At 37.4% G+C, this 27081-nt stretch overlaps 1 protein-coding gene across 7 annotated transcripts in view; it reads right to left on the bottom strand.

Annotated features, from left to right (window-relative positions):
• Window positions 1–27081, bottom strand: part of DMXL2 (Dmx like 2) — a 113326-nt gene that overhangs the window by 18287 nt on the left and 67958 nt on the right. For 5 of the 7 annotated variants that reach the window (XR_010590995.1, XR_010590996.1, XM_005295473.4 and 2 more), the window contains exons 21-32: window positions 21306–21403; window positions 19605–19770; window positions 18767–19031; window positions 15216–16324; window positions 13069–13260; window positions 11094–11170; window positions 10074–10204; window positions 8542–8790; window positions 4171–4352; window positions 3537–3667; window positions 2376–2461; window positions 1713–1914 (exon numbers count right to left, since the gene is read on the bottom strand). Coding sequence is in view for 4 of the 7 variants with exons in the window: in XM_005295473.4 (XP_005295530.2) it covers window positions 1713–1914; window positions 2376–2461; window positions 3537–3667; window positions 4171–4352; window positions 8542–8790; window positions 10074–10204; window positions 11094–11170; window positions 13069–13260; window positions 15216–16324; window positions 18767–19031; window positions 19605–19770; window positions 21306–21403 (2888 nt within the window). In the remaining 3 variants the exon portion in view is untranslated. Of the gene's footprint in view, window positions 1–1712; window positions 1915–2375; window positions 2462–3536; window positions 3668–4170; window positions 4353–8541; window positions 8791–10073; window positions 10227–11093; window positions 11171–13068; window positions 13261–15215; window positions 16325–18766; window positions 19032–19604; window positions 19771–21305; window positions 21404–27081 lie in introns of those variants that run through there. The other 2 variants (XR_010590997.1, XM_042853931.2) reach the window with 2 other exon arrangements.

The following is a 27081-nucleotide window of genomic DNA, read 5'->3' as shown; positions in this document are numbered from 1 at the left end:
CAAATTGGTGGGTCTGGTGCTAGTCTATAAGGGTTTAATTAGATCACATAAGAACTGAAATGAAATGTTCCAAAATGTGAAACATTGCAAGTGTTGCTTAATGCATGTTTGTAACAGTAGAAAGGAAATTGTGAACAAAAATCTGTAGCAATATCAACTACACAATTGTTCTACTAAATGGTGCATGAAAAAGCAGACAAACAAAATATGTAGAATAAAAATGCAAGTAAAACTGTGGGAAGAAGTTATCCAAAGATTAATAAAAGGATTTAAGCACGTGAATACCACTTAAAAGCACCTAAATCCCAGAATCAGGAGTTTACAAAACCACTGCTCAACTGCCCCGAACCATTTAGGTACTGGGTTCTGGGATATTCTGATGTGGGGTTCCCTCAGTCTTTGCTGAAGCTGTTCCACTTTGGATAAACAGCGAAAGAATCATTGGCCTAGTGACAGAGTGCGCACAAGCATGAATGACTTTATAGCTTGGTGGTTGGAGCACTCACCTGAGAGTTGAGAGACCCAGGATCCAGTTCCCCTGCTCAATGACTTTTTTTTAATTATTATCCACAGATGATTAACTGGCAGTTCAAATCCTCTCTCCTCCTCAGATGCAGCGTAGACTTGAACTAGGGTACTCACTTGGGATGTAGGATACCTTAACTACTGGCCTACAAGTTACGAGGGAGAGCCTTCCATTTTCTCTCGCCCCCTGGCTTCTTGCTAAAACAGTGCAGTTGCCTAATGCCAAGGGAGGGCTGGCAGCCGAGAACCAAACTGAGGGAGCCTGCCTCAATGTAGGCACCTATCTTCGAGAAGGGCAAGATTTAGCATGCACCCTTTGGTTTGGCATCTCCCATTGGGTAGCTTAGGCAAGGAGCCACCTAGTGTGCTCGCTTTTATGAATCCCATTCTGAGGCACTGCTGTCTCCCCATTCATTGTGTAGGGAGCCTAAGCACTGAACTCAGGCTTTGTGAAGCCCAGTGATTTTCTAGGCACCTACAACTTCTGCATGGCAATGCTCAGCATCACTGTGTATACGTTTCTTTGTGACTCTAGCCTGGAAGTGCATACAATATTTCCCAGACTGAAAATGAAAGTTACTATTGCAATTCATTTTTGAAAAAATAGGGTAAAAAATAAAATGAACTGCCAGAATGAACTGGGAACAAAAACCTGTAGCAGCATCAACTGTGCAAATCATGGGCAGATGAGTGGATAAACCATATGTCAGTTCTGCAAACTTCTCAAACTCTGAAGTTCATTAATTTAGGCCCAGATCCTGCAAACACTTATTTAACTAGCTTAATTTTAAGCACATGACTAGTTCCACCAAAGTGTTAGCAAGATCTAAGCCTTAAGTAAGCACTAACAGTTCAAAGGGACTTCAATTCTCTTCCCGCATCCCAACCTCTCCTTATTTTTTCCCCTTTCCTTCTCATTAACTGGCACTAATAAATTTAAGTTAATTTTGTCCTTTTAAAGATAGTATTTGTAATAATTAAACATAATCATCAGTAAAAATAGGTGCTGCATTCATTAAGGTACAACTGTAAAGCCACTGGTAGGTTAGGTTTTATTTGGCTTAGCCACCTCACCATTTTCTTTTAACTAAAAAATCCACTAGATAATTTGACTGTTTCTGCCCAAAAGGTGCATTTGTCAAGTTATAATAAAGTCTGGATAGCCGTTTCCTGAAAGCTTTTCTTACTTGAATGGTGTGTTTTCAGGTTCAAGCATTGCTTTGTTGCGGAGAACAGCTGACCCAGCTCCCACTCCAAGGTCACTGGGATAGGTATTGATGTAGTTCGGTGGTGGGCCTTCAAACTGATCCACTCTTTCTTGAAGGATCTGTTCCCAGTTTTCCAAATTTTTAATCACAGCAATACCCAATGGTGATGTTACAGGCAGATCTAAAGTGGAACACAAAGGTTTAAAACCAATATAAAACCCCTATACTATTAATAGCAATAAATGAATCCTGCAGTAAAGGGCAGAGACAATATTATGAAGAATTTTTTTCTTTTTTGGATAGTAACAGCCCAGGGCAGAATCTATCCAGATACCTAAAACCACTAAGTAAAACTAAAAGCAAAACAAAAATCCACAACCATAGTCGGACATAGTAAAGGACATGCTTACGTTTAATAAACATAGGGAAGGGGTGTGTGTGTGTGTGTGTGCGCGCGCGCTTTTCCACAGAACTTACAGAAAAGGAAAAAAAAAATTGGATGGGTGCATTTAAAAAACCTGAAATAAAACACACAATTCCATCTGTTAGCAATTGTGCAAAACAACTTTTCATATATAAATGCCAATACTTCTCTAACTCGTATATAGAGCAAGGTAAAATAGAAGTCAGAATTTAACTCACCAAAGAATTCCAAACCAGCAATGGGAAAAAAGTTCTTAATGTTGTACAGAGCTAGTTTTACTATCGCCAAATGTATAAGAGCCCAGCTGTAGAAAAAGAACAGTTTTCATTTTGTAAAGTACAATTTAAATTCAGTTATCTGCAGGACACAATTTAGTTTCTCTCACCAAACCATGTAGATATATGAGAAAAGCATTTATAACAAACAACAAATAGTGCTTACTTAGTGAGTTTTGAGGGTCAATAGGAACCCCCTACTGCAATGCAAGGTAAGATCTTTATATCTTAAACATGTTAAGTCACTCTCCTTGGAGCCCAGAAGATTCCCCTCCCTCTTTTCTAAACCCCAGATCATCCTCTTCCCTCTAGCAGAGGGCACCTGGACATAGCTCCCTGGGTGTGTAAGAGGGAAACATATGTAAAGTCAGGAATCAAATAATAATCTAATGGCAATGCCAATGAAAGTCCACATTAAGAACTTTCCATGACCTCAAAATGAATGGAAAGGAATCATTGGTATGGTATATAAATCAAAGATTTTTTCCACACTCGTATAGTACAATGCAATAGTTCCATTTATAGTCTACTGGATTTGAAAAGACTTGATACAATGTAGATGGAAGACATTTTATTTTCATCAACTCTCATAATGGATGTGACTCATTCATTTATGCCATCCTATGCTTGTGACACTTTTTAAAAAGTGTTTTTTCTAACCCACACAAAAAAGGAAATTAACATAGAAAATTCAAATTACACTTAAAATTGGTCTCTACTCTGAAAAGTAAGACTAAATCTGGCATCAAGGGATGTTCGTTGTGTCTCAATGACTGAAATCAAGTTTGCCCAGTTTATTTGCTCAGGTGAATGCAGAAGGGAAAAAAACTTAGCTACTTTACTTGCAAACTCAATCAGAACTGAAAGTCAAGGTGAATTCTTTCCTTTTTGCACATCAGTGTCAGTAATTCAGATTATTCAGGCCAGTTTCTTATCTCAGTAACACCTCTGTAAACCCATGGCTGTTAAATGAATAGATACTGTAAAATATACTTCACAACAGAAAAGAGGCCCAATTATATCATCTTTTGCTTTGGACGAAAAGCTGAACACACAACACTTTAAGGATTTTTTTTTTGGAACTATGGTATAGTTTCCACTAACCTGTAAGAATTGGCATCTTTGTGTTCCTGGATCTGTATGTCGGAAAGGAAAGCATCGTCGTCCTCTTCATCACTGTGAATGCTTTCATCAGAATCATATATAACATCACTATCTGATAAAGGAAGAAATGGCTGCAATGTAAGACAAAAACCTGTTATAATAACTCTTCAGAGCTGTCAATATTTTAAACATTTAATGTTCTCCTAGTTATTTAGATGTCACTTAAATAACTTAGTAGTAAAACAAAGCATCTTGATATATAAATCTATTAATATACCTAAATTGTAAGTTAGATGTTCCCTTCAAAAATAAGCATGTAGCAAGGATAAAAATGCTCATTTCCACTATTTTTTGCTTGGCAGAAGAGTGCTAGATTGATAAGTAGATTGATATTTGGAAGTTATATAACAAATATGTAACTTTTTCATCTTTTCTGTGGGGAAAGCAACCTGCAAACATTTTTTACAGGTTGTGAGGCACATTAATGAAAACACTTCTTGAAATGTTGTTTTTGCCCTTTAAAATAGGGGAGAAAGATGCATGTGTTCTGTACAAAGTATTTAATTTTATATTTTCAATTTTTAAAAGTCAGAAAATCTTCTGATACCACTATGTTCAACACCAAATGCCCTACCTTTGCCATAAAATAGTCCCACATGCTGAGTTCTGGAGGAATGAATTTTTCCTTGTAAGAAGGCCTTTCTGCAGGCACAGGTGGAGGTACAACACTATCTTTTACTGGTCTCCCTGGTACAAGCATTCTCATATTAAATCGACGACGATGCTTATCCATTTCTTCTGAAGGAACGGGAGGTGCTAAATTGAATGAATTTAGATAGCTAAAATCATTGTAAGAAACAAATGCTATCCATAGTTTATTTTTAGAAACTGATTAATTTTAGAATTTAAATGAAGTTACCAAAACCATAAATTTTGGTTAAAGTGTTTGGATAATAAAATCTTATAGGCTTAAAACAAAATCAAAGCTAAACTACATTTCAGGTACTATTCCTTAAATATGTCTCTAAATAAAGTAAGTGTAATCATGTAAATAATCCAACTAAATAAATCCAAGTCGAGTTACCATTCTTGTGCCACATGCATTAGGAAAAGAAATTGTAATATCTCTTATTTCAGGAGCTACAGGTTTTAAAATAAGTTTTAGACCAATTCCTGCTTGAATCCATATACAGTAGGATTTTTCTAAAGGAGAAAACAATGTATATAATTTCACTAAATTGAAATTTTCATAAATCAAGGAAATCTAGATTTATCCTGGCATTTTAGGAAAATCTACGGGGGAGGACTGACTTTAATGTTTCTTTAATGTAATCAAACACAATATGAATGTGGACTTCAAAAATTAGTGCTGTTTTGGATAGGCAAAACTGAAGATTTACACTTACTTTATAATAAAGAAGATAGAGATTTAAAAATACTCTCCTCTTTTAAAGCACACTAACATCCATCTACACTGCAAATCTTTACAAACCTTCATTACTGTCCTTTGAAACATCAGAAACTGCAGCAGCAGCTAGTAGGTTTAAAGAAAACAGAATCTATCTTGAATGAAAGTCTTTGACTGTACATCTAGGAATATTTTTCTAGCTATTGCAAAAGTTAAGCAGTATAAATAAGATAGGTAAGATAATTACAGCATTTTCCTACCCAACATAATCGACTTTTATTATTTAATTCAATAAAAAATCAGTTTGAAATATGTAATTACTGCAAAACGAAGAGTTATTAGCAAGCTTCAAAAACTAGTAGAGAATAAAAATACTGTTCAGAAAAGTTTCACTCAAAATGTCTGAATTCAAATTACTTTTCAGAGTTACTTCTTCCACAATTTAATAGTAAAAATGAAACTCCGTTACAAAGGAAAGACAATCCCAGTTAAAATAAAACCAGTTCTTAAAATTTATGCCATATTGTCAATACTTTTTGAAACATTTCTACTGGAAAATACATAGCAATCAGCATATAAGCTGCTCACCAACCTTCTGGGGTAAATATTCTTCATCACAGCCAGCAGCAACTGCACGGCTATTTGGTGTGATGAGTGGTGACTTGTTAAGTGTTACATTTTCTGTCTTGCTGTCTGAGCATTTTGTTTTACCAGAATTGGGTCGAGTAGGAAACTGATTATTCATTGCTTATTCCAGTGTAGTTTTTGAGTGATTTTTCAAGGAAAAGTGCATCCATTTGGGAGGATAATTACATGTATGTATTCAAAGTGGCAGCCAAAGTACATCATCAAAAGTGATCACCTTTAGGGCTCCAGTAGTTCTTGTTATATTTTACCAATAGTAAAATATCGATCAGTTGACAGGTGAAATTTTAAGTTACACTGTTGCTTTCCATGATTTATTAAGAACCTAACTTGTGTAATATAAAACATTTTAAAAATTCAACTACAAAAGCTTCAAAACTGGGGTTCTATCTTAGTTAAAGGACTCTCCTTTTAAACAAATATGTTGAATTCAGTACAGAATATAAATAAAATTAAATGTGTAGATTTTCAGATTCTGCTTGCCAATATCCTCAAACTGGGTTTATTTGCTGTATGTGTCCATTGTGCCATTAACATTTTATAAAGCTAGATTTAACATTTACATAATTATACCAGAGCAGTTTTAAAATTGATGTCACACACACAAAATGACTTCCTGCTTAATTCAACTCCACTTAAATACATTTTTCATTCCTTTGATTTTTCTCAAAATGAATTAGCAATTAATTAAAAGCTGGAGAAGAGCATAGATGAGTAAGGGGCAGTGTCTGCCAAAATAAAACTAATGATATTTCCTCACTTACTAGCCGAGACACACAAATCACAAATTCATCGGAATGGTATACATACTGTAGCATGGATTACCTCTCATACCTAGGACTGATATCTACAATCTACTTAAACTGTATGATCTTTGAGGTAGGTACTGACTTGTCATTATAATTATGTGCAGTGTTTAGCACAATGTAGCCCCATGGTATTTCCAAAACACAGAAATTAATAACTATCTTTCAGAGCTCCAACAAGTGGAAGCTATCCATGTTACAGCTCAGTAGTCAGAAGCTTTATGAACTATAAATTGTGTTCTCTTCTTGTTCAAAAATCAGATCAAAGGAAAAAAAAATCTGTTTCACACATACAGAATGGGAAGAGACTGTCTAGGAAGGAGTACGGCAGAAAGGGATCTAGGGGTTATAGTGGACCACAAGCTAAATATGAGTCAACAGTGTGATGCTGTTGCAAAAAAAGCAAACGTGATTCTGGGATGTATTAACAGGTGTGTTGTGAGCAAGACACGAGAAGTCATTCTTCCGCTCTACTCTGCTCTGGTTAGGCCTCAGCTGGAGTATTGTGTCCAGATCTGGGCACCGCATTTCAAGAAAGATGTGGAGAAATTGGAAAGGGTCCAGAGAAGAGCAACAAGAATGATTTAAAGGTCTTGAGAACATGACCTATGAAGGAAGGCTGAAAGAATTGGGTTTGTTTAGTTTGGAAAAGAGAAGACTGAGAGGGGACATGATAGCAGTTTTCAGGTATCTAAAAGGGTGTCATAAGGAAGAGGGAGAAAACTTGTTCACCTTAGCCTCTAAGGATAGAACAAGAAGCAATGGGCTTAAACTGCAGCAAGGGAGATCTAGGTTGGACATTTAGGAAAAAGTTCCTAACTGTCAGGGTGGTTAAACACTGGAATAAATTGCCTAGAGAGGTTGTGGAATCTCCATCTCTGGAGATATTTAAGAGTAGGTTAGATAAATGTCTATCAGGGATGGTCTAGACAGTATTTGGTCCTGCCATGCGGGCAGGGGACTGAACTCTATGACCTCTCAAGGTCCCTTCCAGTCCTAGAATCTATGAATCAAGTGTCTGCTTCTGAATCCATCACACATGCAGGGCAGAGGCGGGGGACTGGGGAGCAAGAGGATTACTAGGACAAGGGTGGTGTCTGAGTTAATCTAAAAGAGTGTGTGTGCCCTTTGTCAAAACCAGTATCTCAGACTCTATACAAGGATTTGGGACACTCCAAAAAGAGAGAGCGCTATGTAGAATCAAATTATATTCTATAGCTGAGAACTGCTTCATTCATGAACATAAATAATTGCTTATTTCGTTCATTCTTGCTTAGCTCTAAATGAAGGAAAACTGGATGACTGTCTCAGTATGTTGTGTTTTAAATCAATGATCATACTTAAGCCAAGCAGACACTCAAACCTCATATGTAACAGCTAGAAAACTGAACAGACTAGGACACACACCTGATGATCAGTAATGATGGAAAACAGAGCTGCAGATACTGGGGAGCCTTTAATATGTACTGAACTAGGAGTGATAACTGGCTGAAAACCATTAGCCAAGAATTACTCTTCCACTGCAAAATGTACTTTTCCCTAGAAGACTGTTTTAGGAGTACTGTAAGTCTACAGATAATTTTAACTCTTCTAGATTAATTTAAATTTTGGGAGATTCAAAACCCTGTGTCTCATCAAACTTAAAATTTTTTTATGCAAACAAAAGGATAAAAAAATGCCAGAGAGCAGTAAAGAGTTTAGACTATGCCAATTGCTCAACTGCTTTTTTCATTAAGTCAATAACTAATATTTGTGTCATATTTTAGGACCCGCAATGTGTTATGTGGAATATATGAAGACAATACTGACCTCCAAGAGCTAACCATCTCTCTCCTCCCCCCCCCAACCCCCCCGTCCTTCTAAAATAACCTCCTCCGGGGTAAAGGTATTTTTAGGACTTGCATAATCATACTGAAGGAATTAATGAGAAACTTAGAATTCTTGATCAGTATGGATTGGCAAGAATACAACTTTTAGCCAAGGTTAAGAACTGATATCAGACACATACTATCAAACATTATGAATTTAAAAGTTCATTTTTAAACTATGTGCCTGGAACCTAAAAAAAAGGAAATTAAACTAGTCTCTTTCCCCCAAATTATATGAATGCACCTTATTGGTCTGAAATTTAATCAACACAAAGTACCTGGAATATTTTCAGATTGTCTTCGGGGTTTCACCACAAGTTTCACACCTCCCCCAAAGACAGCAGCCCACATTCGACTGTTCAGGGGATGGGCTGCTAGCCGAAACAATTCATTGCAAGAATTAGTAGCAAGGGCATGTATCAGGAGACTTAGGTAAACAGCTATGACAGCTTCACAAAGTAAAATGTTTAACTTTGGCTGGTCCTCATCCTGGGCTGAATTTAAGAGATTTATAAGTGAGCTCACACCTGCAAGAATAAAAAAGAAAAGACTTAAAGAAGTTCATAGAAGTACAAAAAACAAAGTCAGTATTTTTCTTATATTCATTTCATGCTAAACAAAGAATTCTGAGTGGCCATTTAGTACTTTGATCTAAACTAAGTTTATTATCCCTATATCTGAATAGATTGTAACATTTGTTTCCTTATGATTTTCCTTTCCAAGACAGACCTTTGCCTGAGAGCATTCTGTCTCAGGTGTGTAGCTGGATGGTTCTTGCTCAGCTGTTCAGGGTTTAACTGATCTCCATATGGGGGGTCAGGAAGAAATCTTCCCCTAGGTCAGCTTGGCATTGACTCTGGGTTTTTTTTCATCTTCCTCTGTAGCATGTACCTGTGGGTCACTTGCCAGGATTATCTGGGTATATCTCATTTAAGCATATCTCTGCTATTGCAGTGGCCTGGGGCACTGGTGCACCTCGGTCCCTCCTCTCTGCTTGTGGTAGATAATAGTCTAATCTTCAGTGGGCTGTAATACTTTCGTCTAATTTAATTTGTTGGGTTTAGTGTGTGGGTGCTGGATAGAGTTGGTGACAGGAGGTCAGATTAGATGGATTTTGTGGTCTCTTCTGGCGTTAAACTCTATGGCACTATAACGCCATCAGACTTTTTTGCAACTGCCTCTTTTCCTGCAAATACTACAGGCAGTTCAGATTTATCCATGAGGTTCTAGGAGTAGGTCTCATCCCCTTTACTCTTGCACCATATGCGTATTTCCAAAATTGTATGTAAACACTAAATTCTTAATAGATTCATTATAATGCCTTGTGCAACTTTATAAAATACATACATAAAACCTAAGGAGGCCATGGCCAAAATACCTGAAGAACTTCTCTTGGATGGGACAGTTTAGGGGAATGGTCATTCCCAGAAAAGAAATCATCAGGGAACCAAGTTTACATTCTGGATCCTGATCTTTCTCTCAGTGAAGATATCTGGGGCACAGTGAGCATCTTTCTGTTCCCATACGGGAGCCATAAATTAAATGCTGATGGAATTCACCCAAGAGTGCAAAATAGATTTTTTTCAATAAGGGAAGCATATCTGATATCAGCATCTTCAGATGACTAATGTATGCTATCAAGATTCTTGTTGGCTTGAACACTAAGCCTGGTGTGCATTTGTAGATGTCACTGCATGTTCTGAGTCACAAGAAAAATCAAGACATTAAGTGAGAAACAGATTAGAGTGGGGAACATCTGAAAAAGTGGCGTTGGCATACTGTTGTGAAAAATAACTTAGTTTTTTCTCACCCGGCCATTGAGCAGGAGTTGAATTTGGTGTTGCATGTTCTTCAATGCTTTCTGTCCTCAGTCTGCGTCGATCACTCAAAAGCAGTCCTTGATAAACCATTCCTGTAAACTGATTTGTTTCTGTTTGACTGCTAAACACAAATCAATTTTTTTCTAATGAGAAAGGATTTTAGAATGTTCTTGTAATGAAGTATAGTGTATATATGGCAAGTCATTTTAGTCTTTAATTTTTCAGAAAATACATTAGAAATTCTGTATAGTGCGTAGGAGCAGTTTTAGAAGACTGAGTAAAGTCATTATGTTTTTACAATGTAAAAAATAGTTAACGTTTAGTGCTAAAAATCTTAGTCTGCATGCAATGTTTTACATTCCAGTCTCTCTGTCTGTATGTTTGGGCATGAGAAAAAGATTCATTTTCAAAGATTTTAGTAATCAGAAAATGTATTGTGAAAAGTGAAAAATGCCCTCACATCTGTAGGTGTATTTATTCTCTACTCTTTTCAAAGCTGGCCATATAACTATCTGAAACTTGTTCATCTGTCAGGTATAAGAAGAAATTGCTCCTATGCATCAATGTGTCTGCTGTGGAAAATTGCCTTTTAAAGTGTTCTCCTTCTAATAGAGCCTCAATCATAGATTGAGTGACTAGATATTTTTATTCTTTATTCCGTGCCATAAAATCTACTAAACAATTTTTGGTATTAAATTTAATTCATCTAAAATTGTCTGGGCAAATGGAGGGCACCCATATAGTTTATCTTGAAAATGTTACAAGAATGTAACAAAAACTGTAGCTTCATTCACACAGTTTCTTCATAATGCATTAATTGCATTATATACATGTGTGCACAAAGTCTTGCACATTGAACTTAGGCCTGGCTGTGTATACACACGAGTATATATGTGCTTAATTCACATTTTAAAATAAATGCATAAAGAACCAACATTTTGAAAGTTTGCTCTTACGTGAAAACAAAAAACACATTTTAAATGTAACTGTAAGAAGAGCTCAATTTTTACCTGTAGCTGTGGCTGTCACATAAAGCTTGATAAATAGATGCAGAAAGTGAAGCTGCTAATGAATGAAGTGTATGCACCTAAAACAAAATCATCCAATTAAATTTTATATGAAAAGTTGTAAAACTGCAATTTTTTTCTTAAAATCACAATTAACAAATTAAGTGAGACTGGCCTTTGAGAAAATCAGAATGTTAAACACAAATGTTGAGTTAACTAGTTATACATCGCATGAAGAAAGGAATTGTTAACTGTGATTTATTTTATTCATACAATATACTAATTTTAAAATTACATCCCAATTGTTTTAACTAAATTAAAATTTAGCTACACACAGGATTCTGTTGCATCTAATGCTGCAATCAAAACCCTTCTCCAAGACATGCCTAAGACTGATGCTCTAATTATGTAAATGTCAAAACAATTTAGATTACACTGAAATAGAATTCCCACCATCACTGAGTGCAGATTAAATAACTACAATTTTCTGTTATGCAATATCCTGCCATTCTGATTGGTTCTAGACATCTGATCTACATAATCAATAATATACAGTTATTTCTCAATATCCTGATATGCTAACTGGCTAGTATGAAGAGCTGTATAATCACTGTGTGGTTATTTTGCAATTCTGCAATAACTGTACTGTTGCAATAACTGTACTGTGTATATGTACATCTCTACTCACAACTATAATCAGCCTTCTCTAACCGTTCTCTTGCATAATTTTCCAGCAGTCTGCCAGCAAGGACAATACTTCAGCTTCTTGTTGCCTTCAATTGAGGCAGAAATCTTCCAATATTTACAGAAAAGAATTAAAAATGGAGTCCAAAAGCAAAGAAAATGGTGCTGTTAAAGTGCTGGAGGTTTTATTTTATTTTATTTTATTTTTTTAAAAACCTTTAACTTATTTCCATCTCCCCTTCTATCATTCCTCTTGGTCAGCCAGGTCCTTGCCCTCAGAATAACTGTTGTATTATTTATACTGTTGGTTGGAAAATGCCATCTTTTCTTTCTCAATTCAGTTTTGAAATAAAATGCATGCAAAAATATCAGTTATTATGGGGGGGAAAGACTGGCTGAGCTGTAGTGCAGAAAGAAAGGCATGGAGAACGGAGCTAAATGGAGAGAAAGGAAGAAAATGATGGAGAGAATGAGAGATGACCAGCTGGAGAGGATTTTTTTTTTTTAATTCTTGCAACAATTTGACAACCAATTCTATTTTCCAGTTTTTTTTCATTTAAATGTCAATATTGAATTAAAATTTGCAGTATGATCATCTGAAAGTAACTCCTGTTAACTCACCCGTAAACCATGTCTTTGTCTATTAAACTCTTTGGGACTTTTGTCATCTGTTTTTACTTCCTCTGAACACATTGGTCTTTAGCTTCAGAGTTTCTTCAGCTCAGAATATGGGGCCAGATTTTCAGTGTGTGTAAATCAACATAGCTTCATTAAAATCAACAATTTATGGCAATTTTATCAGGGGTTTATACATGAGTTAAGAGGATTCACTTCCAAGTCAGAATACATTTTAAGACCTTCTATAATACATAATTGTCATTTTAATTCCACCCAGGGCATTGCTGGTGGTCAGTTCTGCAACAATGTATTTCATTGATCAACATAAACAGTGGGATTCACTGATGTAGCAAAGGCCCAGATTTGGGACTAGCGTTCTGGTCACTCATGCTCTGGGTTAAAAGGCTGTTGCACTAGGCAATGGATGGAAGGAAACAGCCAAGTGCCAAGATATCCACATTCACCCAGATTATGGGAGAACAGATATATTGCCACAAAGTTTGCAAGAGTGAGTTTGATTTTTCTTGAGACTACCTGTATTGCTCATCACGTATGAGTAATGTGGCCATCTGAAACACATATTCCATGCTGTCACACATTCCCTTCTTACCATATACAAACATACAAATAACTATATCATCTCATTTTCAAATTCAGAGAGAACTTTTTACCTTACCTTTACATCTTCGATATTAGGATGGGGTGGAAATTTCATCTGTACTATGGTGTAAAGAATGTCATGGATGTGGTTATTTAAGTACAGCACAGGGTTGGCTATTACAGTTTTTGTTGAAGCAATACTTGCAGAAAGCAGTGGAAGCGTTGTGGGTAATGGAAGGGGAGACTGAAGTTGCTTTACTGTAGTTTCCTGTTTAAAAGAAAATACAGTAGGTAAGATGGTCACATAGCTGACAACAGAAGTAGAGCACATACTTACAACCTTAATGATTAAACAGAATAATCTTCCTTCATCTCTAGCTATACAATATGGATGTAATTTTATGCTCATTGAGGTCAATGGCAAAGCTCTCATAACTTTAATGGTCCAGGATCAGGGACTAACATACATTCAACTTTTCTAGAATACATTTTGATTCCTAGCAGGAAGATAAAACCACTAGCCCTAAGTAACAAGTGCTAGCACTATTTAATACCAAACACTACTATAATAAAAAATGCATTAGCACTAACATGAGTTGAGCTCCTAGGCTACTCAGTGGTCTGAGTTTAATACAAATCCCGCTGCCAACTCTGTCCACATATCTATTCAAGTGACACCATCATAGGACCTAATCACATCAGCCACACCATCAGGGGCTCGTTCACCTGCACATCTACCAATGTGATATATGCCATCATGTGCCAGCAATGCTCCTCTGCCATGGACATTGGCCAAACCGGACAGTCTCTACGCAAAAGAATAAACTGACACAAATCTGACATCAGAAATCATAACATTCAAAAACCAGTAGAAGAACACTTCAACCTCTCTAATCGCTCAGTGACAGACGTTAAGGTGGCAATTTTGCAACAGAAAAGCTTCAAAAACAGACTCCAACGAGAAGCTGCTGAACTTGAATTAATATGCAAACTAGATACCATTAACTTAAGTTTGAACAGAGACTGGGAATGGCTCGGTCATTACACTGATTTAATCTATTTCCCCATGTTAAAGTATCCTCACGCCTTTGTGTCACCTGTCCGAAATAGGCCATCTTGATTATCACTTCAAAAGTTTTTCTCCCCTGCTGATAATAGCTTCTCTTAATTAATTAGCCTCTTACAGTTGGTATGGGTACTTCCACCTTTTCATGTTCTCTGTATGTATAAATATCTTCTTACTGTATGTTCCATTCTATGCATCCGATGAAGTGGGCAGTAGCCCACAAAAGCTTATGTTCAAATAAATTTGTTAGTCTCTAAGGTGCCACAAGCACTCCTGTTCTTTTTGCTGATACAGACTAACATGGCTGCTACTCTAAAATACGTATATAGTATCTTCTATGTGAGGAACTCCAAGTATTTTACAAACAACATATTAAAACCTCACAACACTCGTGTAATCTTAGTTTTATTCCTATTTTAAATGTGGAAAAAACTGAAGCAAAGTTAAACAACTTGTCCATCATCACACAGGATCTCTGTTGCTAAACAGGAAATAAATCCTACTTGCAGTCCTAAGATTTAGCTGCTAGATACTTTCTCTAGCATGAAATAAATACAGAGAATGCCAGACAGTGCTTGGGGACACTATATTGTTTGATTTTTGTCTTTTGGATGAGATACAAATTAAGCCCAATCACTTGTTGTCCCATGGCATTATTCGCAAGAATTGGGGGCATTAGAGCTTGTCAAATTCCAATTGGAACAATATAGGTGGACAAAATGTAATTATCAAAAATGGAATGTGCATAGAATACTGAGTCTTAACACTTAGATACCAGCTTAAATGCTATGCTGATAGGTGCCTCAGAACACTCTAAACTTGAAAATAGTGAAATAGGATCTTTAATAATCATAGATGGCCAGGATCCAGATTTAAGATTTATGCAAAAGCAGCATCCCAAAATACCAGACTGTGCCCCCTAATTCCACCTGGGGAATTGGTACTCTTCCCTCTAAGTCTATAAAGTTCTATGTACTGACTTACCAACCCGACTGCAGTACCCTAGAAATGTCTGATCTAAGTACTACTCTGGCCTGACTTTGTGAGTGATTTGACAAAAATCACAGTCTGATGAGCTTTGGTTGCAAGACGTCTAAAATTCCTAAACTATTTAAAATGAACTAAACTCAATTTAAAGTCTTTTAAAAGATTCTTACCTGCTGTGACTCTTGCAACAAAAACTTGAGCTCCATTCTTACAGATGCTAGACCACCACCTTGTGCCCCATGAAGGCTACAGTAACTTAGGAAAACTCTCAGGAGAGCTTGATTCTTTTGCAGCCACCACTTTCGTCTTTCAGCATGCTCTCGTTTCGCCTGCAACCTACGTCTTTCTATCTGGTGACGTTCATATGAGCCAATATCTGGCTTATCCACAATTTCTTCATGATCAAGTAGGTCACCATCTACTTTAGTATATGTTTCACAATAGTCTTTGCCACCTGCTTCATGGTTACATATTTCATGCATAGCAGCAATTTCTTTTTCCAGCCAATTGTACAGCTGAAATCTAAGCTTTCCTCCGTCTACCTCATACCCCGTAGCCAAAGTCCTAAGTTCGGTCATTAGGATCTTCAAACAGGCTCTGAACTTGAGTTGTTCGGCAATTACATCAACCTCAGCGTCGCCTCCATCAGAGTCCTCCCCTGGAGGTGTCTGTAGTACATCAATGTGTGCACTCTTCTCATCTAGTTTTCCATTTTTAGAGTCCAATTTCGAACCTTTCATTGTTAAACCAACATCATCTTTCTCTTCCTCTGAGCCATCTTTGTCTTCACCCCAGTCAAGAGTAAGAGACTCCTCATCGAATTTTACTGCCGGCTGACTCCAGTCAAATTGTGCTGAAGAACCAGTGCTACTTTCCAAAGCAGATGAAGCTGAAAATGGCTTTGACCAGTCTATATTACTACTTTCAGCACCATCACTCACAGTATTTGACTCTAGAATCACACCAGTTTTACTAGTGGTACTTGAACTGGATTGATCTTTCTTGGTAGAAATGCTGGACTTTTTACTTATTTTTGGAATTTTGGAAAGAACTTCAAGAGCTAAAACAGGGCATCCCACTTTAAAATGAGCATTTGCAGTGGTGAAGAATAATTTTCTCTCTATAAGATTAATTTTATCAACAAAACTTTTCTCAGTTTTTATACCTAAAGTGGCCAGAGTTCCTTCTGGTGAGCTGAAATGTCTTCGGAGGAGCAAAGGGTGGGTCCGAAGGTAGTTGTAAAAACTAAACACCACAGGATTGCAGGACTTGATGATAACTAGAGGATTTAAACAAATATGACCTCTACTGAAACACATACAAATGAATATTATTTTAAGGTTGTTTCGCAAACCTTTATTTGCGACTTTACAAAACCTTACCAAAACTGTCTAGGCATATTTGTAAAAAATAAAAAAATCACATATCCCACAAGAAAAGTGATAACATGAACTGATTATGGAAAGAATAAAAAGTTGTCATACTGACCCCCTGTTCCTTCTGCTTTATGGCACTCAGGCAACTCAAATAAAGAGGAAAGCTGGCTTGGTCGGTCACCTTGGGATTACCACAGTATAGGCGAATTCCTTGGTGGCATAAAATCAGCCTAGCTCAGTGTCACCCAGCAATTGGCCCTGGCCTAGCAGCTTTTTCAGGTAATGGCTAGGCTAGGGGACCTGGCTGCATCACTGCTGAACTCTGGTAATCCCTGGTACCGAAATGGCTGCCTGAAGGTTATTACAACTGGGCACAAATTAGAGCAGTCTCAAGGATGCTCTAACCGGCAATGTAGATTGAACCTGCCCCCAGGATAAGGGAAGGGGATGTAAAGTGGCACCTTTGTTTCCATCCTTTCTGGTCTTACAAAGATTGGCTGGTGGATCCAGGAATGAGCCCAATGTTTGTTTATTAATAGAGAAAAAATTATAAATTGAGTTATATACATTAGTTACTCTTACACGTTTTTAAAAATCAGCTCTCTTATTAAAGACATACTCCTAAAAAAAACAGATAATGTAATACCACCAGGTGAATACTCCTTAGTTCCCCATTTTGTTTAAAACTATTAAAAAACCACTCTCCACCTATCCCTTCCACCTCCAGAGAGCACCTTCCTGAAGTTTCCAATCAAGAACTACAGGATTTGGAGTGAGGAATCCAATCAGTGACTCCCACATGACAACATGGATTACAAATTCTTTCTAAAAGTTGAATTGAAATGTTTATTTAGAAATAAACATCCTATTTTTTTTTTTAAACAGAATAAACTTGGCCAATATCTAAGAACATCACAGCTTTGAATGCTATGGGGAGTTTGATTTGTCTCACAATGGCAGCTCAAGACCCAAGAGGAGGAATGCTGTGACTATGAAGGGCCTGCTTCCCCCATTCTTATACCAGTTTAATCCTGGTGTTATTCCACTCACTGCTATGCAGATGGTGACCTGTGAATCTTGCTTAGCATGCAAATCTTGCCTGACTCGCTGTCACCTTGCCCTCCTTTTATTTCCTACTCTGCCACTCCATTTGTTTGTTACAGTCCTTGTTGAGCTGGATGAAAGTTTTCTGTCAAAGACTGTCTTTTTAGTATACATCCGTACAGCATCTAGCCCAACGGGGCCTGATCACTGATACTACTACTACTAATTAATTCATTAATAATGTGTTGTATCTGGTTAAGAGTGTAACAGAGTGTAAAATGAGGCCTGCTATGTCACAAAACAAAGCTGATACCGTTCAACTTTAATATGGTTTGTAAGTCTACTGGTGAGCTTTGTTAATGATTTGGGATTTCAAGCAGATTTTTAATAATTTTTGAAGGTGTTAAACTCAATTTTGGTTCTTTTAGACATAATCCTTGGCTCCTAAGCAGTGTGAAGAACATGGGAGGTATCAGTATTTATTTCTCTCTCTCTCGGGGCTTGGTGGTTATTGTACTGCTAGCTGCAAGGTGACTTTGGCTATGTCTATGCTACCGCCTATGTCAGCAAAACATATGTCATGCAGGGGTGAATATTCCACTCCCTGAGCAACATAAGTTACACCGACATAGGTGTTTGTGTGCACAGCGCTATGTTAGCGGGAAAGGTGGGTTTTTTATGCTGACAGGAAATCTCTCTCCTATTGGTATAGAGCCTCTTCACTGGACACACTGTATCGGTAAGCTGTGCCATTGGAGCGCTGTACGTAGAGACATGGCCTAAGGTTTCGGTCCTGCAGAGATCCAGAACAACAGTGCTCAGGTTGGGGAAATGGGATGTTGTACCCTGGCGGTCCAGTCAAAAGTTGGGTGAATCTCGGGATTCCATTCTGATCAATGTAGGTGTAGGCCTAAGCCTATCACTTGAAGGAAGTGCCCACAGGGAGACAGATCACTGGTATCACTCACCCATGAACCGCAACAAGCAACATTTGTAAAAATGAAATAACTATACTCTAATAAGCTTATGGTAACAGTACACTGTAGCTATTGCACACTTCATAACTACAACACAATGGAGAATTAAACAGATAATTAACAGATATTAGCTGTTTGTTGAAATCCTGAGAATTATTGCATTAATGAATTACAGCTACAGTAACAGCTACTTTAACTATGCCTTTTTCATATTTAAGGATCTGTTTTTACTTTTAAATGCTTAATTTTATTTAATTATGTAAGGATCTATAAATCCTAATGCTAAAATATATTTGAAAATTACAACATTGATATTTCCCCTACCTGGATTTTCATCATCTTCCTTAGGTGTTTGTTCCAATAAAGTGTCCAGTGCTCTAGTGTAGTCTTTCGTTATCCAATAGGCAAGATTTCGCAGGAAAGGATCAGGATGCAATTTAGTACATTTGAATCCAGTTCCATCTTTCTGGCAACCCAAAATCTTTTCATAAAGAATGGATGTATAGGTAAGGGAGGTCTCAAACTCTGATTCATATAAACGAGCAATAACCATGGCCAGCTGAATATCTTCCATTTTTTCAAGACACACCTGTGGCATAAAGCGTGAAAAGCAAGCTGCTGCATTAGGGAAGCCTAGCTCTCTCAAAGAAAGAATGAATTAAATAACCACCCACATTTAGAATGAAGAGTAATTTTCCCATCATGTAAAATGTTTAAAAGGTACATCAAATTTGGGGGCCAGAAACCTAGATCCAAGTATGTTTTTTTCCACTCTGGTCAGAAGTGTGTTGATTTCCCCCCCCCCCCCCCCAGATTTTTATAAAATTCTGGTTTATTTAGTAGTGTATCAATGGATTAATAATCTAATGGACTTTTTTCCTTCAGGCTTAAGCACAAATTTTCAGCCTTAGTTACATGAACATTAGTTTTTTGGGAGGTTTTGGTACTGAACCGTATGCAGAATTATATCTGATATCCTGTAATAAAGACTCTTGTAATACGTACACACACAGGCAGCATTAATGTTGCATAACTGACTTTTCATTGCTCCACTGTACAACTTTCTCTTTCCACAGCTTTTGTGAAATGATTAACAAATAACAATGTTCATCACAGTGTAATTCTAAAGTTCAGTTCTGAAATTCCACAGTACTTTATATACCTCTATAGCATCTTTCAGGGAACCAGCTAGTAAGAAAAAAGCAGCAGACTGTTCAAAGCGTTGTTTTCCCAACAAAGCAAAAGCATTTTTCAAAGCTGCTTTGCGCCACCTATCTTCACTGAAATTGTGGCTGAAAAATGTGGTCATCTTTTCATCGTACTGAGACCTGTGTTAAAAAACAAACAAAAAACTCAACACATACAGTACTTAGTTAGAACTTTAAATTTAGGGCTGTCAAGCGATTAAAAAATTAATAGCAATTAATAGTGTTGTTAAACAACAATAGAATATCATTTTATTTTAAATATATTTGGATGTTTACTACATTTTCAAATATATTTATTTCAATTACAACACAGAATACAAAGTACAGTGCTCACTTTATATTTATTTATTACAAATATTTGCATTGTAAAAAACAAAAATTGTATTTTTCAATTCACCCCATACAAGTACTGTAGTGCAATCTCTTTATCATGAAAGTTGAACTTACAAATGTAGAATTATGTACAAAAAAACTGCATTCAAAAATAAATGTAAAACTCTAGTGTCTACAAGTCCACTTACTCCTACTTCTTGGTCAGCCAATCACTCAGACAAACAAGGTTGGTTACAATTTGCAGGAGATAATATTGCCTGCTTCTTGTTTACAATGTCACCTGAAAGTGAGAACAGGCGTTCGCATGGCACCGTTGTAGCTGGCGTTGCAAGATATTTATGTGCCTGATGCACTAAAAATTCATGTGTCCCTTCATGCTTTAACCGCCATTCCAGAGAACATGCATCCATGCTGCTGACGGGTTTTGCTCAATAACTATGCAAAGCAGTGCGGACTGACACATGTTCATTTTCATCATCTGAGTCAGATGCCAATAGCAAAAAGTTGATTTTCTTTTTTGGTGGTTTGGGTTCTATAGTTTCCGCATCAGAATGTTGCTCTTTTAAGACTTCTGAAAGCATGTGCCACACCTCATCCCTCTTGGATTTTGGACGGCACTTCAGATTCTTAAACCTTGGGTCAAGTGCTGTAGCTATTTTTAGAAATCTCACATCGGTACCTTCTTTGCATATTGCCAAATCTGTTGTGAAAGTGTTCTTAAAACGAACGTGAGCTGGATCGTCTGAAACTGCTATAACATGAAATATATGCAGAATGCAGATAAAACAGAGCAAGAGACATACAACTCTCCCCACAAGGAGTACAGTCACAAATTTAATTGACGCGTTATTTTTTTTAACAAGCATCAACAGCATGGAAGCATGCCCTCTGGAATGGTGGCCAAAGCATGAAGGGGCAGATGAATGTCTGATCCATGATAGAGATTGTACTTCAGTATTTGTATGAGGTGAATTGAAATACTATTTTTTTTTTTACGGTGCATATATTTGTAATATAAAGTGAGCACTGTGCACTTTGTATTCTGTGTTGTAATTGAAATCAATATTGAAAAAGTAGAAAAACATCTAAAATCATTTAATAAATTTCAATTGCTATTCTATTGTTTAAGTGTGATTAATCACGATTAATTTTTTTGAGTTAATCGTGTGAGTTAATGGCAATTGACAGCCCTACTTAAATTATACCTTTTAATCTTTTGATCCAAGATCAGTTGAAATGAATTTCTAATCTGAAAGAGTTCTTCTTTACACTATTAATTTTATTCTTACTACTTTTAAAGTCCAAAGGCTAATGGAACTCACCTAAACAGACCCCACACCACTGCTTTTTTCTTCATAGCAAGGTAAAAAATTGCAGCATCCAAGGCATCATTGTTCCTCTGAAATGAAGCTTTTGCAACCTACAGTAGTATAGGGAGAGCAAATAGAATTACTGCAAAAAAGCTGCTTTCAGCTAAAAAATGCACAAACTCTGCTGGAAAGGATAGCATGGAGTTTGTGTGTGTTTCTATAAAGCTATATAACTGCTTTCTGAATATTTTGCAGAAGACACTATTTATACAGTTTGAGCAGATCACACTGTAAATGCAAATTTAACTTTTCTGAAAGCCTTTAGAAAATATAATACTGATGCATACATTTAAAAACATAAAAAGTGAAGCTACAGAAGGGCAAATAAAAATCTTTCATCCCTCAAACATGATGAGGTACTTTTCACTTGGCAACACACATTGTTGTGGTATCCTCTCGCGCTGAGGATACCTCTCCGGGGGAGGGAACTCCAGTTATTAGGAAGAGACAGGTATTAGTAATGGGTGATTCGATCACTAGAAACCTAGATAGCTGGGTTTGCGATGACTGGGAGAACTGCATGGTGACTTGCCAGTCTAGTGCGAAGGTTGCAGATCTCTCGAGACATCTAGATAGACTTATGTGCAGTGCTGGGCAGGAGACAGTGGTCGTGGTACATGTAGGTACCAGTGACATAGGAAAGGATAGGTCCTGGAGGCCAGATTTAGGCTGCTAGGTAAGGGATTGAAGTCCAGGACCTCCATAGTAGCATTCTCTGAAATGCTTCCAGTTCCACACGCAGGGCCAGTTAGACAGGCAGAACTGCAGGGTCTTAATGCGTGGATGAGACAATGGTATAGGGAGGAGGGGTTGAGATTTATTAGGAACTGGGGAAACTTTTGGGACAGGGGGAGCCTATACAGGAAGGATGGGCTCCATTTAAACCAAAATGGAACCAGATTGCTGGCACTTAACATTAAAAAGGTCGTAGAGCAGTTTTTAAACTAAGGGCTGGGGGAAAGCCAACAGGTGCAGAGGAGCATGTGTTTCGGACAGAGACATTCCTTAGGGGAGGATCTATTAATGGAGATTCTCTATGTCCTAGTAAGGAGGAGAGGATGGAAGATGATAAAATACAGGTAGGATCTGATGAGAAACAATGAAATGAAAAAAAGTCCCATTCAATTACATCATGTAATGGCAGACAGCTGAAAAGTGACAAGTTTTTAAAGTGCTTAAATACAAATGTTAGAAGTCTAAATAATAAGATGGGTGAACAAGACTGCCTCATATTAATGAGGATATTGATATAATAGGTGTGACGTTGCACCCCATAATGCTTTATAGAAATATGCGTATGAGTGTAAATATGACATAATTGGAATATGTTTTATGCTAGATGTGCCATGTAACATATCTTTGCAAAGGTTATGATCTACTGAATATATTCATCCTATTTGTATGCATGTATCATTTTTATATCTGAAGTTATGAGCGTTGGCTCTATGCTTGTATTTAAAGTGTTTGCTGTAGGAAGCACATAAGGCAGACTTGGTCAACGTAGTGTGAAAGGGTTATTCAAGTAATTGGGATAACTTAACTAACAATGGACTTTGGGAGATGCCAATCCACATCAGAGCTTTCCTGGGAACGTTCAAACTAACATGTAAACAATGGCGTCGGCCTGCAAAAAGCTGTATCGTCCATAGACATGTGACTTGCCCAGGTGACTAGACTCCATCTTGTTGTTGTGATCTTGCATAGGAAAACAAAGGAGTTTCCATCCACAAGAGAGAGAATATAAAAGGACCTGGAAACCCCTCCATTATGTCTTCAGCTGGCTCAAAAGATAGCCTCTCCACCCCAAAGAGATGCTTGAAAGAAACTGGAACAAAGGACAGTACCTACGGGGGTGTGAGTGATTGCTGTACCCAGACTAGGAAGGAGTCTAGTCTGTGAAAGAAGCTTACTGGAACATCTCTAAGGGTGAGATTTACCTGCATTTAGTTTCCTACTGTATTAGGCTGACTTGCATGGTTTTATTTTGCTTGGTAATTTACTTTGTTCTGTCTGTTATTACTTGGAACCACTTAAATCCTACTTTTTATATTTAATAAAATCACTTTTTACTTATTAATTAACCCAGAGCAAGTAATTAATACCTGCGGGAGCAAATAGCTGTGCAAATCTCTGTGTTATAGAGGGCGAACAACTTATGAGTTTACCCTGAGTTTACCCCTGCTTTATACAGAGTAAAATGGATTTATTTGGGATTTGGATCCCATTGGGAACTGGGTATCTGGGCGCTAGAGACAGGAGCACTTCTTAAGCTGTTTTCAGTTAAGTTTGCAGCTTGTGGGGGCTGTGGTTCAGACCTGAGTCTGTATTTGTAGCAGGCTAGCATGTCTGGCTCAACAAGACAGGGCATTGAAGTCCCGAACTGCCAGGGAAAACTGGCTCAGAAGTAGTCTCAGCACATCAGGTGGCAGTCCCAAGGGGGTTCCTGTGACCCAACCCATCACAATAGGCATCACAGAAATTTGGTGGAATGAGGATAATCAATGGGACAAAGTAATTCCAGGGTAAAAAATATATCTGAAGGACAGAACAGGTTGTGCTGGTGGGGGAGTGGCACTATATATGAAAGAAAGCATACAGTCAAATGAAGTAAAAATCTTAAATGAACCAAACTGTACCATAGAGTCTCTATGGATAGCAATTCCATGCTTGAATAATAAGAATATAGCAGTAGGACTATATTACCGACCAGGATGTTGATAGTGACTGTGAAATGCTCAGGAAGATTAGAGAAGCTATACAAATAAAAAAACTCAATAATAATGGGGGACTTCAACTATCCCCATATTGACTGGGTATATGTCACCTCAGGACGGGATGCAGAGATAGTTTCTTCACACCTTAAATGACTGCTTCTTGGAGCAGCTAGTCCTGGAACCCACAAGAGGAGAGGCAATTCTTGATTTGGCCCTAAGTGGAACACTGGATCAAGCCCAAGAAGTGAATATAGCTGGACCGATTGGTAATAGTGACCATAATATAATTAAATTTAACATCCTTGTGGCAGGGAAAACATGAGAGCAGCCCAACACTGTAGCATTTAATTTCATAAAGGGGGACTACACAAAAATGAGGAAGTTAGTGAAACAGAAATCAAAAGATACAGTGCCAAAAGTGAAATCCCTGCAAGCTACATGAAAACTTTCTAAAGACCTCATAGTAGAGGCTCAACTTAAACATATACCCCAATTAAAAAACATATTAAGAGAACCAAAAAAGTGCCACCGTGGCTAAACAACAAAATAAAAGAAGCAGTGAGAGGTAAAAAGGCATCCTTTAAAAGGTGAAAGTTAAATCCTAGTGAGGAAAACAGAAAGGAGCATAAACTCTGGCAAATGAAGTGTAAAAATATAATTAGAAAGGCCAAAAAAGAATTTGAAAAACAGCTAGCCAAAGACTCAAAGTTATAGCAATTTTTTTTAAGTACATCAGAAGCAGGAAGTCTGCTAAACAACCAGTGGGGCCACTGGACAATTGATATGCTAAAGGAGCACTCAAGGATGATAAGGCTATTGCAGAGAAACTAAATGAATTCTCTGCATCCGTCTTCATGGCTGAGGATGTGAGGGAGATTCCCAAAGCTGAGCCATTCTTTTTAGGTGACAAATCTGAGTAACTGTTCCAGATTGAGGTGTCATTAGAAGAGGTTTTGAAACAAATTGATAAACTAAACTGTGATAAATCACCAGGACCAGATGGTATTCACCCAAGAGTTCTGAAGAAACTCAAATGTGAAATTGCAGAACTACTAACTGTAGTCTGTAACCTATAATTTAAATCCGCTTCTGAACCAAATGACTGGAGGATAGCTAATGTGATGCCAATTTTTAAAAAGGACTCCAGAGGTGATCCCAGCAATTACAGGCTGGTAAACCTGACTTTAGTTGTGGGCAAACTGGTTGAAACTATAGTAATGAACAAAATTGTCAGACACCTAGATGAACATAATTTGTTGGGGAAGAGTCAACATGGTTTTTGTAAAGGGAAATCATGCCTTACCAATATACTACAATTCTTTGAAGGGGTCAACAAGCATGTGGACAAGGGGGATCCAGTAGATATAGTGTACTCAGATTTTCAGAAAGCCTTTGACAAGCCTCATCAAAGGCTCTTAAAGTAAGCTTTAATGGGATAAGAGAGAAGGTCCTTTTATGGATTGTAACTGGTTAAGAGATAGGAAACAAAGGGTAGGAATAAATGGCTAGTTTTCAGAATGGAGAGAAGTAAATAGTGGTGTCCCCCAGGGGTCTGTACCAGGACCAGTCCTATTCAACTTATTCATAAATGATCTGGAAAAAGGGGTAAACAATGAGATGGCAAAATTTGCAGATTATACAAAATTATTCAAGATAGTCAAGTCCCAGGCAGATTGTGAAGAGCTACTAAAGGATACCTCAGAACTGGGTGACTGGGCAACAAAAAGGCAGATGAAATTCAATGTTGATATATGCAAAGTAATGCACATTGGAAAACATAATCCCAACTATACATATAAAATGATGGGGTCTAAATTAGCTGTTACCACTTAAGAAAGAGATCTTGGAGTTATTGTGGATAGTTCTCTGAAAACATCCACTCAATGTGCAGCGGCAGTCAAAAAAGCAAACAGAATGTTGGGAATCATTAAGAAAGGGATAGACAATAAGACAGAAAATATCATATTGCCGCTATATAAATCCATGGTACGCCCACATCTTGAATACTGCATGCAGATATGGTCGCCCCATCTCAAAAAATGTGTATTGAAATTGGAAAAGGTTCAGAAAAGGGTATGGAATGGTTGCCACATGAGAGATTAATAAGATTGGGACTTTTCAGCTTGGAAAAGAGACGATTAAGGGGGGATATGATAGAGGTCTATAAAATCATGACTGGTGTGGAGAAAAAGTAAATAAGGAAGTGTTTTTACTCCTTCTCATAACACAAGAACTAGGGGTCACCAAACAAAATTAATAGGCAGCAGATTTAAAACAAACAAAAGGAAGTATTTTTTTCACACAACGCACAGTCAATCTGTGGAACTCCTTGCCAGGGCATGTTGTGAAGACCAAGACTATAACGGGGGTCATAAAAGAACTAAATAAGTTCATGGAGGATAGGTCCATCAATAGCTATTGTCCAGGATGGACAGAGATGGTGGCCCTAGCCTCTGTTTGCCAGAAGCTGGGAATGGTCGACAAAGGACGGATCACTTGATTACCTGTTCTGTTCATTCCTTCTGGGGCACTTGGCATTGGCCACTGTCAGAAGACAGGATACTGGGCTAGATGGACCTTTGGTCTGACCCAGCACGGCTATTCTTATGTTTTTATTATGATGTCATGAGGTCCCTATCAGCCCTACACTTCTATGAATCTATGATCTTGGGCTCCACTGGTGCTCCATTACAATTCACAACCATTTGCTTGCTTCCATATCACATACCATTTAAAATAAAAGAGTTTTATAATGTTGTGAGTGGGTTTTCATTTAGACCCAAAGATCTGTCCACATGGATCTAATTCTAGGATCAGGGACTTAAGTTACAAAGCTGGGAGATTAAATGGGTAAAATTCTGATCCCACTGAAGTCAATGTAACTTTTGCCATTTGTTTGAGATGAAAAAAATCACTATTTAATAGATTTAAGAAAAAGGTTAAGAAAAAAGTATTTCCTAAAAAGAGAAAATCAGCAGCTTCTTTTAACTTATTGTTGACCTTAAAGTACTTTT

Source organism: Chrysemys picta, chromosome 10 (genome assembly GCF_011386835.1).
Source record: "Chrysemys picta bellii isolate R12L10 chromosome 10, ASM1138683v2, whole genome shotgun sequence".
Taxonomy (NCBI): Eukaryota; Metazoa; Chordata; order Testudines; family Emydidae; genus Chrysemys; species Chrysemys picta.
The sequence above is the reverse complement of the archived record's forward strand: the minus strand, read 5'-3'. Positions and strand labels throughout refer to the sequence as shown.